This window comes from Cygnus atratus, chromosome Z, assembly GCF_013377495.2.
Source record: "Cygnus atratus isolate AKBS03 ecotype Queensland, Australia chromosome Z, CAtr_DNAZoo_HiC_assembly, whole genome shotgun sequence".
Lineage (NCBI taxonomy): Eukaryota > Metazoa > Chordata > Aves > Anseriformes > Anatidae > Cygnus > Cygnus atratus.
Window position 1 is genome coordinate 82,783,781 of NC_066396.1, and position 19,172 is coordinate 82,802,952.

Below are 19,172 nucleotides of genomic sequence, written 5' to 3' on the forward strand. Positions count from 1 at the left end.
ACTGCTGGCTCATATTCAACTTGCTGTCAACCACAACCCCCAGATCCCTCTCTGCGGGGCTGCTCTCCAGCGTCTCATCGCCCAGTCTATATCTGATATCTGTTTCTTCTTTTAATGTATCCCATCATTTTATAGATATCTATACTCACCTACCTTCTTGCAGTTTTTGTTTTCAAAGTGAAGAATCCTAGCTTGCCTATTTTTTCCTTATATGGAAGCTGTTCTAGCTGTTTATCACCTTCTCGTCCTTCCCTAAGTATCTTCCACTTTCTTTTATGGCAAAAACTAATGAATATGCCTATCCAGAATGCGGACTAGTGAAATACATGCTATCAATACTATACAAAGAGACACATACACAATACTAGTGAAATTGGGGACAACTTTGCAATGCTATCAGATAGTTAAATTAATAATAATTAATTATTAAATTAATTAATAATAAATTAATAATTTATCTTCTAAAAAGGTAAATTAAATACACTGTAGAGGCTAATTCTGCTCAAAATTAATTCTTATAGAAAACATACAGAAGTTACTACAGAAAGAAATTGCCCTTATCAATAGAAAATATGAAGAAAATAAAGAACCAAGCAATACAAGAGACACCCTAAAAATCAGCACGTCATTCAAACTTCAAGGTTAAATTCAGTGTGGGTGCAATATGTCTTCAACAATGAATTTCAGACTTCTCTCTCTTATTTGTATATAATGAAATATATTTTCCGCTAAATAATGTGACTACTTGGGAGCTCTTTGGAATTAAAAAAAAAAAAAAAAAAAAAAAAAAAAAGCATTGTACCAGAAAATTTTACTTTACTGGTGATTAAGTTTAGAAGTGCCCATGTGAATTCTAAGCCAGCAAATAAGTTAACGAAAATATTTTCCAAGAAACATAGAATAAAAGACACACTTTCAATAAAGTATTTGATCATAATATCTAACCTTCTCCTAAATACTTAAAATCAGTGGCAAGATTTCTGCCTTTACGTTACCACTTGAAAAGATATGCCCTTGTCTCTAAAAATGAAGAATCATCAGAAATAAGGCTGTTCTAGATCTTAATGATCTGGGTACACCTGCTAACTTATAGAAAGTTTCAAAAGTGGTGCGCTCCTCAAAGCTGCAGCTCTTGAAACCATTAAATAAAGTGTGTTCCAATTTCCTTGGTTATTACTTGGAAGCATTTAAAATCTCAAAGGCATATGAAAATATGCATATGAATGAATCCTATAACCTTAAAGTAACTTTTGTGATTTTGTATTTTTTGGGCCTGGCATGTTATATTTTTTAACTTAGGCATTCACAAAATCTCAAAAAATGGAATGGCTAATTCTGGTCATTTGAAGTCATCCAGGGATGTGACACAGTAAAGTGTGGTACCAAAATCCCTGCATCATAGGCGAGCTGGCTGTGGATGTTCAAGAATAGCTACCCTACGACAGTGCTGCTCTCAGATTAATTAGCCTTACTATTCAGTGTACAGAGACACATGGCTAAACTGCTTCTGAGACTCACAATGGAATCCTTGGAAAGCAACCTGATGACTGCCTTCTTTAGTGATTACAGTGGGGATTTCTCCCTCAGCAGGAACCAAGGGTTTAAAGTGCTTTTAATCAATTTTACTATAAAATACCTTCCCAAAACATTAAATATCATTCCCCTGCCCCCATTTATAAGGCTTAATTTCATATAAGATAGATCTACAATATTGTTCTTCTAGGGACACAAGAAAGTGATGTCAAGGATTTCATCCAGTAACAATATATGAGGAAGAAAATCAAAAAGAAAACCTGTAATATTAAACTTAAAATCTAACGACAACTGCATGCAAATAATAGAGTCATTCCATAAATGGAAATAACATTTTGTTAAGATTTGAAAAGAAATAGCCTAATAAAGCAAGAGAAACTCAACTACTGGTAGTCACCATGTAAAGGGATATTTCAAGGGGTAAATTTTCAAAGCTGTGCACAGGGAGTTGCATACATAAATTCCATTAGCAATAATGTGTTCCTCACCTCTCAGCAATATTAACTTTTAAGTGATGCTATAACTATTGTAGCAATCTTGCATTTATGACAGCATTCATCTGCACACAGTAACTCCTAGACAGAGCTTGTATATAAACTGTACTATTATTTCACTTGCATTTACTAATGATATATTCAATTTTTATGGACATCTGCTCACAGTTTTCTCTTCTTAAGCTGCATGTTGATATATGATTTTTAATGTAACTGCTAGGTTTAAATAATTAGTATTGCTGGATATAATCACTAATTTCCTCATACTGTAAAAGGCAACTTAATATTTCTGCATAGCAGATGTAATACACAGTACTACACAGACCTAAATTATTACAAACAGTGCCAGCAGTTTTCTATACACAGTACTTAAGATAATTATAAAAAAATCATCTTCATTACGGCATGCTAGCATTTTTTTAACAGTTTAATTTGGATAGGTTACAAGATACATTCAAATCACACAGATACGATTACTGCAAACCCAAGAAGCTATAAAATGTTCCCCAACAAATCCCTTTGACCCTGTTAATGTCTGTTCCTTGTTAATCTAAGGCAAACATTGTTTGTAGTGTGCATTTGTTATGGAATATGAAAAAAAGAAAGGAAATCCCTTAACAGTTGTTATTGATTCCAGCATTTACTGACTGAAAGTTAAGTGCCGTTTACAAAACAGAACAGATGCAGATGCTGACAAAAAGGTAAACAATTGTTGCATGGCTTACTGCCAGATTCTAAGCCAATATATTAAACTCCAAGTGAAGCACATTTCCCCTATAGATTGCACTTATTGCCACTTCATTTCCTATGTGCTCTGTCTCTCTATTGCTGTGCCTGGCACTAAGCTATTTTCAGTTCTTTGGTGACCCCTGAGGCCTAGTGCTACCTCACATAGCCATTAGTGAAGGGAATTGCATGTGTCTGACATGGCCTGAAACCAATTATTTGATATTTTCTTCAGAATGATGCCCAACTCTGTTGGGAATGAGCAATCATGAAATAATTTACCTCCTGATTTAATTTTTTCCTGCACAAATTAGTTGTAGCTGAGCTAGCTATACACAGCTGCCTGTGACATATCTCTGTCTTATCAAGGTTCTACTTGAAATGATGAAAAAGGGGAGGGGGGAGGAGAGCTGAATAGAATAGGTCAGGGAATCCTGCTTTAAAAAGGCATTGACAAGTTTATCAGATATACTGATCACATGTACTCTCTGCTGATTGAAACTGACAGACCCATAAAGAATTATCAGTGCAGCAAAGGAAACCACAGGGATGCAAACTGTTATCAGCCTGTTTAAGGTTTTTTTAAACACCTGTCTTACTTTGCAGCTCCTTTTTAGTGCCAGTGAAACCTACAGGTGCCATGGGACGTTGATAAAAAAGCTCATGCAAACAGATTACATGTTGGCTCTGTGTTGTGTCCCCCTCCTCCTCCCCTTTTTTTAAATGGTCGCAGATCTGAAGGTAGAAAACATTTTGGTATCAGACATCGCCGTTAACTTATGGCTTTTGTAAACGCTTATACTGTACATCCACACTGTGCACTTGTCAAAAAATGCAGTGAAGTACGGGATTTCAACTTATGTATAAACATGGTAAGCATGTATAAATTTGCATATATTTAATCAAGAAAGGGTGTCTGTCATAGGAAGAGAGATGTCACTGCCAGCTATTAAACAACCTCTGTGAAGACTACACTAATCTTTTGAAGGAGATTCACTATACATGAAATTTTAATCAAATCTACTCCATAATGTCTTCCCAGTTAAATGAAACCAGTTTTCACCTCATCGTGAAGGTTGATTCCAACATCAGGTTGCTAGATGCTATCTAGCAAAAACCTAAGTCCTTTGTTAACAAGGAGTGTATACGTCTGTCAAAATTAAATCTTCACTTCTGATCATGTTCACCGATCAAATGACAAAAGGATAGACCAGTGCTGGAAACACAGGCTGGAGAGCAAGAACAATGAACTGATCATGCTCTGACGCTAAGTTTATGTAATAGTCTTAAGCAAACCATCTCACCAATCTGATTCCTTGACAGCATACAGCTATTTTGCTGTTGAACAAATTATAGAGAATTCCTCAAGTGCTCTGAGGATGAAGTGCCCTGTAATAATAACTAACAAAAAAACTTTACACATAGACACCTATCTCAGCTTGATCTGAAACTACAATGTGCTCCTTAATTTTCCAAAATACATGTATTTTCTAACAAATTAGAACACATCCTGATCATACACTGCAATTTCTGGTACACAATCACATTGTAAAGAATTCAAAAGTAAACCAATTAATTAGTCTATGAATTAAAACTAATTATTGATGGGTCCTTTTAAGGAATTTAGCAGGTGGTATCCAATCATTTTCTGATAATTATAATTATCAGAGTAATGAAATAGCAGAAATCCTTTAAATTTCTCCTTAGTTAAAAGCAAGAAAACTTGCAGATAGGCTACATTTGCATTTGTATTTGTGACTTTTTTAGATGTTATTCTATAACTGACAATTTCTTCTGAAGTACTGACGAAAGGTAAACAGTTCTCTTCAGAAAATTGCAGGAATTATCCTATGGCAAAATGTTATTCCTTGTAACATTTCTCAGTAGGACTGAAACCACATTCTGGCCTTACCAATGCCAGAAACTGACTCTACACAATTATTATTATTTTTTAATTGCTGTTGCCTACATAGTGGGCTGAGGGAGTTACTGCACTCCCTCAAGTCTTCACACACACAGGAAACAACAAAGAAAAGTGTAAAAGAAAGCATACTGGGGAGCCTGTAGCAAACTGGAGATGGTACCTATTTTGAAAGAGAAGAGTTCCTGAAGAATTGTAAGAAGTTGATTTTCTTCAGTCTTTGCTGGAAGAGAATTATGTACTGCCAGGTATGTCAAACTTTATAAAAAGAATGCTAACTTTGATAGGACTTGTGTGTGTTCCCCTGTAAGCCATTTAAAACACTTAGATGATAAAAACAACTGTAATTTTTATTTGAAATCACTGTAATTAACATATTTATTTTTAACTGACTTAGGTTTCTTAAATATCTGCAAATATAAAAATGTCTGCTAGCTTATTTTTCTATCCTCTGTACTTACATTCACAGCAGAATGCTTGGGTTTCACACAGATCGGTTCATTACAACAGATCCACTCTATTAAAATTAGATTGCTAGGAACTTTCAACCAATCACAAATTTCTATCAAGCGTTCATCATTCCTTTGTGTAGTCTACACTTGATATTATGTATTTCCCTAAATAATAGATTAAAGTACTTCTGTCACTTTTGCTTCTTTTACTCCTTGGGATTTCCAAGATATAACAGAGGCAGATAGTGACAGCTTTTGTTCTAATAGGAGAAAACACTCAGAAAATTACTCATAAAGCTGGAGTCGATACTCGTATTTCTGCTTCCTACCTCTTGATATTTCAAAACCCTATTTAGGCAAAATCACCACAAAGTTCTCACAAATACTTTACAAAGAATATAAAAATCAGAAAGAAGTTTAGGCACACAAAAAAAAGAAAAACAGCAGACATTGCCATTTCCAAACTTCTAGAGAAACATCTTCGGAAATTCATAACCTTTTAATAAATATTTTGTAGAAAGGATAGAACATTTTCCATGTTACAAATATAGAATTAGTCATAAATTAGCGTAAATGTGCACATATTGGTTCCTCCTCATTGATACTATACTATTAAAACACCTCTTTATGTATATGAGCTCTTTATATAACTCCTTTTAACTGAATCAGCTCCAGAGAGCCCCCAGTGGTTAGGGGTACTAAAAATGAGGTACTAAAATGGTGAGAGGGCACCAAATGTTAAATTTCAAACTCAGATGTTGGATTGAGTTATAACAACGCTTATTCTCTCTAGTTCAGACAAGACAGGGATATCTGCATTGCAAATGTAGAGACACAAACTATAAAATGACCAAAAGATTTATCAAAAGAAACAAAAAAATTCACAAACAACAACAACAACAACAAACTCAGTAAATACAGCATCCCCTTGATTGAAAATAGTGGAGCTTTTTTAATTTCTAAGCCTCAGTGACCATGAAAAATAGGTTTGTGTTCTAAGTTAGCACAGAACATCCATCCCTTGGATATAACACATCTTCAGTTTAAATAGATGTATTTTCCTGCAAAACAACCTATTATGGCTAAAATAATTTTGCCCCTTAAAGTTAAACTTTCTCTCTGAATACACATTTTGTGACAGTATAGGTTCTCTGTCCTGACAAAAAATCACAGCCAGGACTGTCTAATTAACTTGTGCTTACATGATGGTGGAAATACGTGTTGAAAAGTCTCCTGTAATAACTTTCTTTTCAATCAGTAATGCAGGAGCCTCTTTAGTCTCTTTAGAAGACATTTTTGAAGTCTTCTCTTATCTGCCATGGTTCTACACATTTTTCTTCACACAGCCATATATTCTGAAGTAAAAGAAAGCCTAGATTAGTAATTCTCAAATTTTGTCACTTATAATTAAATAGAATACTACAGTATATAAATCTCAGATTGACCCCTGACCATTCACAAAACATCATACTGGAGAGTAAATCGCTTTCATCTTTTAAGCTTAGGAGGAGAATACAATAATTAGAGGCCATAGTGAGTTAAATGCTCACTTCATGCTGAGGAAGAACACCCAGGTGTGCTGAAGAAGCAAAAAGGAAGATGATTAGTTGGTGTTTGCTAATTGTGGACATTTTGAAAGCAAAAAAATAAAGAAATAAGATAATAATAATAACAATTAAAAATAAAATAAAATTGAATTATGTCCCTTATTTATTTATTCAATTTATTTATTTATTCCATTATTATACAATGGAATTAAAAAATAAACTGGAATTATGTCCCTTTGAACTTCTACAGAATTCAGTAAACAGATTCAAGCTCCTGTTGGCAAAGATGAAGTGACATAACTTCATTAGGACACAATAGCCTCTAAAAATATGACCCCAAAAACCCATCAACTATTTCCGATTTAGTAATATATAACTTTGAAAGCAAAGTTAGTGCTTACTTATCTTGGTAAATAAACAATATGCCAATAAAATCCCAGAATGGGCATCTTTTCAATATGACAGTGGATCAATAATGAGATTTCACTGTCAGTTTTCACATTATGAGCTTAATAAGTAATTTCAACCAACTGCTCTAAAAAGGACGGTATTCAGGCACGCTACCAGCTTTGAAATTCTGTCAGTTCAATTGACATTTCAGTAACTTAGATACTGTTATCTTACCCCCTACTATAAGCTTAAAAAGTAACAAGCTTAATGCTTTTGTAATCTTTACAAAAATGTCATTCTCCCACTAGAAACACATTTGTGGTCCTACGGTATTATGCTCATGCGGCCTTTAAAAGAGTACCTCTTTCTTATTAAAACTTCTACTCTCTATGTTCAAACAGATGGTTTTATTTTCTCCTCAGCTCTACTCATATTTCCATTTAATATAATTGTGCAGTAGAAATCAAGTACAATACTTGCAAGGATAAGACATAAATAATATGTGACAAAGAGGCTATGAAACACATTATTTCCTAGATTAAATGCGAAGACATTTATTTTGTTTCCCCTGAGTAATAGGATATTGTTTTGGCTGTCAAAATTTTATAGGTTTCCCAAGGAACAAAGGCAACTGCAGAAATCTGCATCATATCTGTATGTCCATTGTTTTTCTACTCTAACTCCCTATTATATATCCCTACCCACACTGTCTGCTCAATATTTTTTTAGTAGGTGGGAATTTAACCTGTTGAATATCTCAGTACTGATTGACTTATGATACAAAATTAGGGATCTCTGCATTTTTAATGTAAAAAAACTAAAGAAGACATCTGGATTTTTACTCATTCCATATGTAGGATTTATGTAATTTTCACTGTGATGTCCTCTTCACGTTTTCTGTGAAGGCTATATACACATAACATAGAAGTACTACGGTTTTAATTGATCCATATTTCTTCCCTGTCTTTCACTAATGGAAACTCCAAGTTTTTTCATTCCATCTGTGTAGAACATTGGGAAGACTGTGGCATATCACCATATAGAGTGGAGTTCAAGGAGTCACTAGCTGTAAAGCCTATTTACATACATGTACCATTCCTCATCAGCAATTGTCCCATCTATTGCTTTATACAGGCCCCCTATAGCCTGCTCCTATAAAAGCTGCATTACCAGGCACTCTGCAGTGACAGAAACAGCAAAAATAGAAGAGAAAATGAGATGTCAAGGAGGCAGAAATATAATTGAAGTACATCAGATACTTTTGTCATGCAGAAATAGAAAATGAATGCCCATGAGAAGGGATGTGCAGTTTATGGTGGGTCTACTGTTAAAAAAAAAAAAAAAGGAAATACAAGGAAGCAAGAAGGTTGAAGTTACGGTTTCTATTACCTGTATTTTTGTCTTCACAATATCTAAGGGTTGCTATGGTATACATGTAGGTCTTCAAATAATTTAAGGCTTAAATTTACGAAAATGTCTTTAAATAAATTTCATAGAATCACAGAATGGTTTGGGTTAGAAGGGACCTTAAAGCCTACCCAGTGCCACCCCCTGCCATGGGCAGGGACACCTCCCACCAGCCCAGGCTGTCCCCAGCCCCATCCAGCCTGGCCTTGGGCACTGCCAGGGATGGGGCAGCCACAGCTCCTCTGGGCAGCACTGAGTAAAAAGCCTATTCCTAGTGTCTAATCTAAACCTACCTTTTTGGGGGTTTAAAGCCATTCCCCTGTGTCCTATCCCTACACCTCCTGACAAAGAGTCCCTCCCCAGCTTTCCTGCAGCCCCCTTTAGGCACTGACAGGCCACTGTGAGGTCTCCCCAGGGCCTTCTCTTGTCCAGGCTGAACAACTCCAGCTCCTTCTGCCTGGCTGGAGAGGTGCTCCAGCCCTTGATCATCCTTGTGGACCTCCTCTGGACTCATTTTAATATTTCCATGGCCTCCTTGTGCTGGGGACCCCAGAGCTGAGCACAGGGCTCCATGTGGGGCCTCACGAGAGCAGAGCAGAGGGGGACAATCCCCTCCCTCGCCCTGCTGCCCACACTGCTGTTGGCGCAGCCCAGGGTACGAGTGGCTTTCCGTCCTGCAAGCGCACATTGCTGGCTCCTGGTGAGCTTCTCATCAACCACCACCCCCAGGTCCTTCTCCTCAGGGCTGCTCTCAATCCATTCTCTGCCCAGACCATTCTCTGCCCTACACCATTCTCTGGTGTAGGACCTTGGCATTAGAATTTTTGGAAAATTCCACAATCGTAAATTTCTACAATTAAATTATTATTATTTTTTAATATGTGTATATATATATATATATATATATATATATATATATAAAGCATTTCACCTTTAGTAATAAATTATAGATATAACTGAAAACTTGCTTGCGTTAATGCAAGGATCTGGGATATATAATGGGCTGGAACTATTGAGGTGGGATCTCAAATGGGACACTCTAATCTGTAATCCATATGGGCTCCTTTATATTAGTGTGCTTTACCAGCACATCAGAAAGATGCAACAGGATCTTCTGGGAGAGAACAGTAGTAAGGCAAGTGACCACTATACATTTTCCCTTCATCCTAAGACTTCTTAAAAGCAAGATTTCATCAATTGACTACACATAAGAAAACAATCTTTCTGAAATCAATTGTCCTACAATGCTAATATTGTAGATTATCTACTATAGATTGTAATCTGGACAGAATCTCAACAAAAGTGCAAAGGCATAAATATTAGTTACATGAAACCAAGTCTGGGATTCTTTAATTTCCATATATAAATGTTGAATAAATTACACTAAAGTTATTGAGTCCTAATTATTCCCAGACATGAACTGATATATTTTTTTTCATCATGCAGCCACTTAACCAGCATGTATCAATGCTATTTCAGGCTTATTTTTGATAGATACGATGAAGATCATATAAGATTGGTTGTAGGCAATAATCATGGCTCAAGAGATCACAAACGAACTGAATTTAAATTAAGTGGAAGGATAAAAGAAAATCTGTAACTAAGGTTCTTCATTTCAAAGGGAGGAAATGATAAAGTAGTGGAAATAAAGCCATGCGGACATGAATGTAGAGGAGAAATGAAATTTCTTTAAGTTAAAGGTGCAAACCTCAAAATTTGTATTTCAACTTAGCTGGAAAGCAAATTGCTGGGAATGTCTAAGAACAAGTGACCTCAAAATAAACTGTCCTTACCAAGTCCTTTTATTTAATTCCCCCAAAGGATCTTTATGGAAAGAGGTTACTCCAAAGCCTGTTTCTCTTCTTGTTCACATCTCTACTACGCAAATGCAGCTCCTCTAAACAACAGTCAGTACTTCTACTCAAGTTCAGATAATACACCATATTTATGTTTTGTTCCATAATCACAATTATTTTCCTTAGCAGCTCACGGATATTTAAATGTAACAAATTAAAAACATCATAATTGAAAGCACACTTTGAATCTATCTACTCAATATATTCAAGAAAATGATACTTGAATATATCTTTATAATAGTATCAAGTTGGTTGTATTTTGGAGAAAGAAACGAGAGAAAAGAGAAAGGAGGCCTGCTGGACACAAGTACAATGTTGGTAATATTGGGGTAAAAAGGAATATTAAAACACTTCAGTGAAAGTGATTTAATTACTTTGTAGCTAAAAACATATGTAGGCCTATCTTCATCACCTTAGTTTACCTTCACTTTTCAAGAATATTTTCATAGAAATAAGCAGATACTGATTTTGAAAACCATGCTACGTATTGTTTTACATTAAAAAAAAATCTCATTTAGGGTTTTAAAGTTATTAATTATTTAAGTATAGAAAGGTATTTCCTAGGGGTAAGTGCTATTATATTATGGTTCCTATTCATTTTAAGGGTCTCTGGCAAGTTTACTACAAAATTAAAATAATAAGTGAATGAATTTGAACAAGTCAAAATAAAAGAAAACCCAAAGCTCTATACTTTATTTAGTTTTAACCATAGGAAATTAAAAAGTAGGCTAATTAATCCACATTAAGTATTTTCTCTCTCTCTCTGCATGTGCATTAAAAAAAAATAAACTATATAAATAAAACCAAAGAAAACCTTCCACTAATACATAAAATGTGTATAATGTCACAGTTTTAAAGTTTCTTTGGCTGATGTCTTATCACTTGTAAGAGTAGCTGTTTTTTCATCTAAAAAGAGATGAAGGATTAAGATAGCTCACGAAAGCCTGATTAAACTAGCTTAATATTTTTGTAAACAAAGGAACACAACGAAGTTCAAAAGGTAGAAATACAATCCACATTTAACAGACTTACTGCAAGTAATGAACCAAAATGGAAAATGAAGCAAAAAATCACAGAAGATTAGCTAAAAACCAGCTGTCTGGATGATTCATTACGTGCTAATTATGTTAACAAATACATAACTTTTTTTTTTAAATACTTAACAGTATGTAAGTTTCTGAAAGAAACATACAATTAATATGATAGAAATACAAGCAAAATATATATCTATATATATATTTGGGGGCAGGAAAAGGGGAACCATCCTTGGATATTATTTTAAGAAATTCAGAACACTGATGTTGTGCAGAGGGTACACACACCACCAAGGGGGGCCCATGCTAGATAAAAATCTATTACTAATGCAGCCCAGCTAAGAATGGCTGAATTCTACATGGTTAAAGATATTAAGAGGCACTGATTTACCTAGTAACAGGATGAAGTTAGAACATAACACGAGCTACATCCACTACAGTTGGCAATCAAAGGTATCAAGTTCCAAAGAATTTGCCTCTTTTCACATAGCAATTTGCAAGCTTGTCTCTCAGAGCGTTCTTACCCTCAGTCCTGATAAACAGATATGATTTCATTACAGTAGTTAACAAATAACTCTTCTAATAGAACATGAAAGAAAAAGCATTAATTCCTTACTTCCTAAATAGATTGTTATACATGAAAAATTTTGAAGATTTATAACGCTGTTAAAGACTGTTATAGGCTGTCTTTATATTCCAGACAGAAGTAGGTCATCTACATAAAGTTTTCTGAGGTTCTGGTTCTTTTACTGTTTTCTGTTATTTTCTTTTCTCTCCTATACAGGAGGATCAATTACAGTAGTTTTTAGGAAAAAAAAAAATTCCCTGGGGGTGGACTAAGTAAACACAAGCTTTTTTTTTTTCACTTGTGGGATAACAGTACCCATTGAATGCTCTAGATTAAATTATTTTGCCGTTTTGAAATGTGCTGGTTTGGTGGTTCCCAGAGGGCAGAGACAACATGCATCAAAAAATAAGAAACACATTGGTAGAGCTTTCTTTCAGCTAGGAGAACAAAAACAAATATCCTTCCCCTTCCATTCAAGCTCCAGTATGTTTGGCTTTGCTATTTTTTTTATTTTTTTATTTTTTGATACTCAGCAAACTGGGTATCAATGTCAAGCCAACCTATTAGAAGTTGTCTTTTAACTTAAGCTATGTATAAACACAGAATTCCACTCTTGACTGTGTAAGGCCAGCAAAAGGTATCCTGGACCTAATCAGTGTTTAATAAGAGTTCCAAGCAGGAAAAGCCACTTGACAGTATTAACTTGTCTACAGTTATAAACCTCACAAAACAGTTATTCTGTAAGTTTTTTTCCAAAATATTTCTTTCAGTATAAACAGACTTGTGAACACTTTAATTCCAAGGGGAAAATGCCTTTTTCTGACTTAGCGTAGTATAAATCTGGTACAGTCAAACATTTGGAAGAGAGAAGTCTCTTACCAGAAAAGACTCTTCACATACAAGCTCACATTCAGTTACCTACTTAATAATAATTGCTTCAGTAATGATACAAGTATAAATTTTACTTCATTTGATTAATAATTCCAACAAAATAGACATGGCTTGAAAATTAAATCAGATTTAAAAAAAATAATAAAAATCCTGTATAACTTCATAACTCTGACCCCTTACTCTATCCTGTTGACTAAACTGTTGTCACTAGTTTGGCTGATTCTGCAGAAAACTAGTGAGAGAATGCAGGTGAATCAATGCATTCCTCCATGCCAACCTCTTGAAGTACAATACTAGGAAATACTATATGGTCAACAGATGAAGAAATGAACATGACAGCCGCTAAGACGACATTTTGAAGATTAAATGATATTAAGAAACAACCCTTCTAAACACATTTTATGGCTGTATTGTGATTGACGCTGGTGAGCAACTGAGCCTCACAGAGCTGCTGTTCCCTCCCTCCACACGGCAGGATGGGGGTGACAATCAGAGGGGCCAAAGTGAGAAAACTGGTGGGTTGAGATAAAGACAGCTTAATAGGTAAAGCGAAAGCTGTGCACATGAGCAAAGCAGAAGGAACTTGTTCCCTCCATCCCATCGACAGGCAGATGTTCAGCCATTTCCAGGCAAGCAGGACTTATCATGCCTAACGGGGACTTGGACAGACAAATGCCATGACGCTAGCTGTCACAGAATCACAGAATCATATCCCCCAGCTTTCCCTGCTGAGCACAATGTCATATGGTATGGAACATTGCTGTGGTCAGCTGGGGTCACCCGTCCTGGCTGTGTCCTCCCAGCCTGCTGGTTGACAGGGCAGCATGAGAAACCGCAGAGGCCTTGACAAATGTGCCAGCACTGCTTGGCAAGAGCCGAAACCTCAGTGTGTGCTCAGCACTGTTTTGGTCACAAATCCATTATAGCACTCCACGAGCTACTCTGAAGGAAATCCAGAATCCCAGCCAAAGCCAGCACAGGGTGCTAAGGGGTCAGATACTGCACCTGAAAATCTGACATTTAAAATATTTTAACCAAAATAAAAATCTTGTGTGGAATTCATGAAATACAGGTAGTTTTTAGAATTCATAGAATTCTAGAATTTTTTAGAATTCATAGAATTATTAAGGTTGGAAGAGACCTCTGAGATCATCTAGTCCAGCCCTTAACCTAGTACAAAAATCCACCACTAAACCATGCTACACATTCCTTGGAGACCTGCTTTAATTGTAGCAAATGTTTTAAAAGTCGCTAGCAGTTCCCAAGACTTACATTGTGTATTTTCATTTTCTCTGTCCTTTTAAATTTACAATAAAGCTGTGCACTGACTTAAGGACTGTAATCCTCCTTCACATAATACTGAAGCTGTTAATGCGTGTCTTTTTAGAGAGTCACCCTTATGGTCACTTTAACGTCCATGTCTTAGATGTAAAATGGAGATAACTAGAGCAGTTTTAAGATGTTTTGAGTGTGAAAGAAAGATTAAGTCACAGACTTCTAGGTTTCATAGAATCACAGAAAGGTTTGTGTTGGAAGGGACCTTAAAGTCAACCCAGTCATGACTCCCTACCACAGGCAGGGACACCTCCCACCAGCCCAGGCTGCCCCCAGCCCCATCCAGCCTGGCCTTGGGCACTGCCAGGGATGGGGCAGCCACAACTTCTCAGGGCAACCTGTGCCAGGACCTCACCCCCCTCAGAGTAGAGATGTTCTTCCTAATATCTAATCTAAATTTACCCTTTTTCAGTTTAAAGCCATTACCCTGTGTCCTATCACCATAATCCCTGATAAAGAACCCCAATCACTCTCCCATCACTGGTTACCCACCAGTCATTTTTTGGCAGTGAAACCCTTTCCTGACTCATAACCCCACGTATAACTCAAAGATACTCTTCTAGTCATTTATTGCATAACTGAGATTTACACTGACGCTACTTCTCGTTTCCCACCAACACTCCATTCCACTAATTACATCAGCTTTATCTTGAACTTGTCATCTTTTCACATTATTTGTCTGCTTACCTCTTCTTTTACTTTTTCTTTCATGTGTTCCTCCATATTTCAGTTCCTGTTGAAAAGTTATTTCCGTGTTTCTTCCAGTGGAATTTCTAGTTGACTTAGATTAGCATGTAGATTGATTTTAAAACTCACGAGTGTAATTTTCTTCTGAGTAGACCTAACAGATCATCACCTCCCTGTGTTGGGTTTTCACGGCAAAGTTTTGGTAGCAGAGGGGCTGCAGGGGCGGCCTCTGTGAGCAGAGCCCAGCAGCTGCCCCATGTCAGAGAGGAGCCAGCTCCAGCTGCTCCAAAAGGGACCCCCTGCTGCCCAGAGCTGGGCCGTGAGCGACTCTGGTTGGGCCTCTGAGAGAGCAGATTGAAGAAAGGGGAAAAAATCTTCTGTGCTACAGCAGCTGGGAGAGCAAGGAATGAGAACCAGCCCTGCAGCCCCCCAGCTGAGTGTGGCAGGAGGTGCTCCAAGCACGCAGCAATGGGTCCCACCTGGAGCAGATCTCCACGCTGCAGCCCCCCCGTAGAGGAGCCCCCGGTGGAGCAGGTGGATGTGGCCTGGAGGAAGCTGCGGCCCATGGAGAGCCCCCGCAGGAGCAGGCCCCGGGCCAGAGCTGCAGCCCGTGGAGAGGAGCCCACGCAGGAGCAGGGGGTCTGGGGGGAGCTGCCGCCTGTGGGGGACCCGTGCTGGAGCAGTTTGCTCCTGGGGGATGGATGGACCCTGTGGGACGGAGCTGTGTGGGAGCAGTTCTTGAAGAGCTGCTCCCTGCAGGGAGCCCATGCAGGTGTTCTTAGTTTGCTTTTAGTTCTCTCTGCTCTGGTTTGTCATTAGTAGGCAATAAATTACATTAACCTACCTATGTACAATTATGTTATGAAAGTTTCCCTGCTGTGTCACTTTTTTGCAAAGCTCTGATTACTCCCTTTGCAGATTGGCTTGTCATGAATCACCAAGAGTAAAAAAAAAAAAAAAAAAAAAAAAAAATGGATAGATGTAATACATTGATAACAGATTAATTTACTGCTTTAAATTCCTTAGAACAAGAAGAAATGACCAGGTAGAATTAACTATAACTAATAGTATATTCACAGGAATAGAAAGCCTAAATGTTTTTTGTTTGTTTGTTTGCTTTTTGAGAATTAAGATCTGCATAGTAATCTTTTTGGGTCACCTCTAGTGTATGAATCTGTCTACTTCATGGTCAGAAAATTTCTAGCAATCAAAATAAAAATTGTAGGGAAAAGATTGAAGAGCTTAAAGACCTTATGTTTTTTAAAGTCTGGATGAAATAGTTCTTATTCCACTGTATATTTCAGTAGTTGAAATAAGTTGCATTAAAAAAAAAAAAAGATTAAGACATGACAATGTTATACAGTGAAGTATAAAGGGATTTCTACATAAATAACCATAAGATAATTTCCATTACTTTAAAACCATTTTTTATCACAATTCTGACTGACGTAGTCTATAACTCAATAGCAATAATGCATTTAAAACATAAACCTGTAATTAATAACCTCTGGCCTCTCTCTTCAGACAAAATAACCAGGTGTACTGAAAAAAAAAGGTCATATAATTAAAATAATATCTAATTACAATGAACATAAAATAAGTCTACTAACCCACAGCATGAACTGTTCCTCTATGCTTCTTTGAAATCTTGTTTGCCTTAACTATATGCAGAGCATTTTCTTTGAACTGCAGCTCGCAAAGTCTTTCAAGAAGAACTGTTATTTCTTCAGTGATGGTATCCAGATAAGTTTCATTAATAAACTTCAATGATGAAGAAGGGTCAATAGTTCCACTTAATACATAGAAATCTTCTTTTATCATTGTGCATAATGTAGGTATTGAACTTTGGTAGCCATGAACGACTTTATCAAAATTTGTTTCACCAGAGCCAGACAAAATACAGTTCTGTAGAAGATCACTAACCAGTTTATTCTGCATGTTTTGATACCTTGTTAAGACTTCTGATTCAGGGTAAAGAAACAAAAGTTGCTGTATGCACTGAGTTTTAAACTGTATTTGTTGCTGCGAAGCATTAGTATTTGTTTCTTCTTGACTTTGCAGTTTATTTACTAAAAATCGTCGAAGATGCAATCTCACATCATCCCAGAGAGATTTCATGTCCATAGTTGAATCATCCTCAATGGCATGAATGGAAGATGTAAACTCAAAAGACGTCCCGCTTGGAGTACAGGGAAATGAGACACCACACTGACTAGAGAGATCCAGAAGGAACTGAAGTATCATTTCTTCTTGATTTTGCTCATTTTTCAGCAAGCTTTGCTAACAAAAATTAATCAGACAGTATTTTAGAAATTTTTTGTTAACTTTGGTTAATAAAATTAACAGCTTTGTGCTAGAATACCAATTATTTCCAATGCCAATTATCTTACCAGCAAATGAGAAAATGAAACAAATTGCTCTATAAACAACAGAAATAACAAAGGCTGTTTTCCAATGAATTTATGCTCCTATCCATCCCTTTGTCTACCTACTCCAGTGACTTTACATTCTTCTTCCCATCTTTCTTACATCCTCAACCCATTTTGTCAATCAGTCCTACCCCACAATTCAAAGGAAAGCCTAGAAAAAACACAGCTCATTAGATAAGCCTTGGCAGGCAATAGAGACTGTTTGTTCGGGTCCACACACACATCTTGGAAAGAAAATTGTATGAAACTAACATTTACAAGGATAGTAGGAGGTTTTGCTCATAAAACCAAGACAGGGATTTATAAAATAAACCTCTGTTGCCCTCTGTGTTCTGGTTCAACAGGCAACTGTGAGAAAGGCTATTCTATGCATAAAATAATCTGCCCAGAACTGCCTTAAAGAAGTACAAATAAAAACTTACGAATTGAACAATGGGCTTAGATCAAATAGGGCAAAAGGGTAAGAATCTGTGTATCCTGTCAAATCCAGATGCAGACTGATATATTAACAGTATGGGAGCCTCAAAATACATCTCAGCTACATGGATTGAGGAAGAAGGAAGACAGTAAACAGAAGATCCATGAAGCCACATGGATACATGTACAGACTTCATTGCATCTGAAAAGCCTCCCTCTTGTTTCAGAGACAGGATCTCTGATCTTAGAACTACTTCAAACCCAAGATGCCAACCAGCAAATAAAAGGTTCTTGTCACACCTCGATGCCTTCTACTTGGCTAACAATGACATAAATGTAAACAGCACTCTGCAGCTTTCTTTGATATGCTTGAGGAATCACTTCGATGAAGAAGCCGTGTCCAATATATTAGTAGAAGGCAGGCCCAGAAGTCCCTTGGTCAGTGGATTCCTAAATCTATTTCCTGTCTTGGAGAAAAAATCTTGCCCACTATAAACCCATTTCCCACACTCTCAACATTTTTCCTGTTGCAGGTTGGCTTTGCCTGCAGCCCTAGGCTCATCAAAGTTGTATTGAACAGACCTACTCTCAGTCTTCCAGCTGCATGAGAGACAACTACAGAATTTGCCATCACAGTCGCAAAAAAAATGAGAGAAATTGGTTGCACGTTTGATTCTCTGGGTTTCAGGAATCAAGAGGGCAAGTCTGAAGTGAATAAGGATAGGAGGGGAATAAGGGGAGACCCTCTTGCTTGCTCCCTCACCTCCCATCAATTCTCTCCAAGGTCTTCCAACATAGAAAGTGTTGTGGCAAATTGCATAAGTATAGATCTTTCCTCTCATGTCCTTTATTTGGGTCTCTCCAACCTATAATGCAAGGCTGGTAAGGCAACTTTCAGAAACCTTCTACACTCAGAACTACTGATTTAGTTAAACTAAACTATTTACAGGAAATAATCAGTTTTAGTTCTTTTCTCATTATGGAAGACAGAGAAATGAGTCTTATTTGAGTATGGTAGTACTTCGATAATTTTGAAATAAAAAAAAAAGTTTGTTCTTTCTAGTGTAGCACTCTTTTATCAATAGATAATTTAAGAAATATAAAAAAGACAAATTTTTTGACAAACTTTTCAGTGTGACTTTTTTGCATGCTATTCAGTCACAGCAATTTTTCACTATCAGAACTCCTTGTATTTTTTCTTAATGATTAAAAACTGTTGCATTATTATGGTAGAAAGCAACATTTTAACCTACCTACTGCCCTTTATTTTGGAGTGTTCCATTAAGAAAAATAAAAAACTTTTACCACAGTAGGTAATTCTGAACAAAAGACAGAGAGCACAATTACCTTCCATACAGGAAAGTCTTAAAAATTGACTATCTAGCTATTTTTCTTCCACTTCACATCTTTATTTCAGGGAGCTCCCTATGAAATTTTGTACTTACTAGCAGGAAACATATGTTGTAGACAGAACAATAAAGGAAA

General features: G+C 36.6%; 1 protein-coding gene across 7 annotated transcripts in view; it reads right to left on the bottom strand.

Moving 5' to 3' along the window:
* KIAA0825 (KIAA0825 ortholog) overlaps positions 1-19,172 on the bottom strand; it is a 255,727-nt gene that overhangs the window by 185,251 nt on the left and 51,304 nt on the right. For 5 of the 7 annotated variants that reach the window (XM_035568040.2, XM_035568047.2, XM_050716133.1 and 2 more), the window contains one exon: positions 16,452-17,121. In XM_035568040.2, the coding sequence (XP_035423933.1) occupies positions 16,452-17,121 (670 nt within the window). Of the gene's footprint in view, positions 1-16,446; positions 17,122-19,172 lie in introns of those variants that run through there. The other 2 variants (XM_035568046.2, XM_035568048.2) reach the window with 2 other exon arrangements.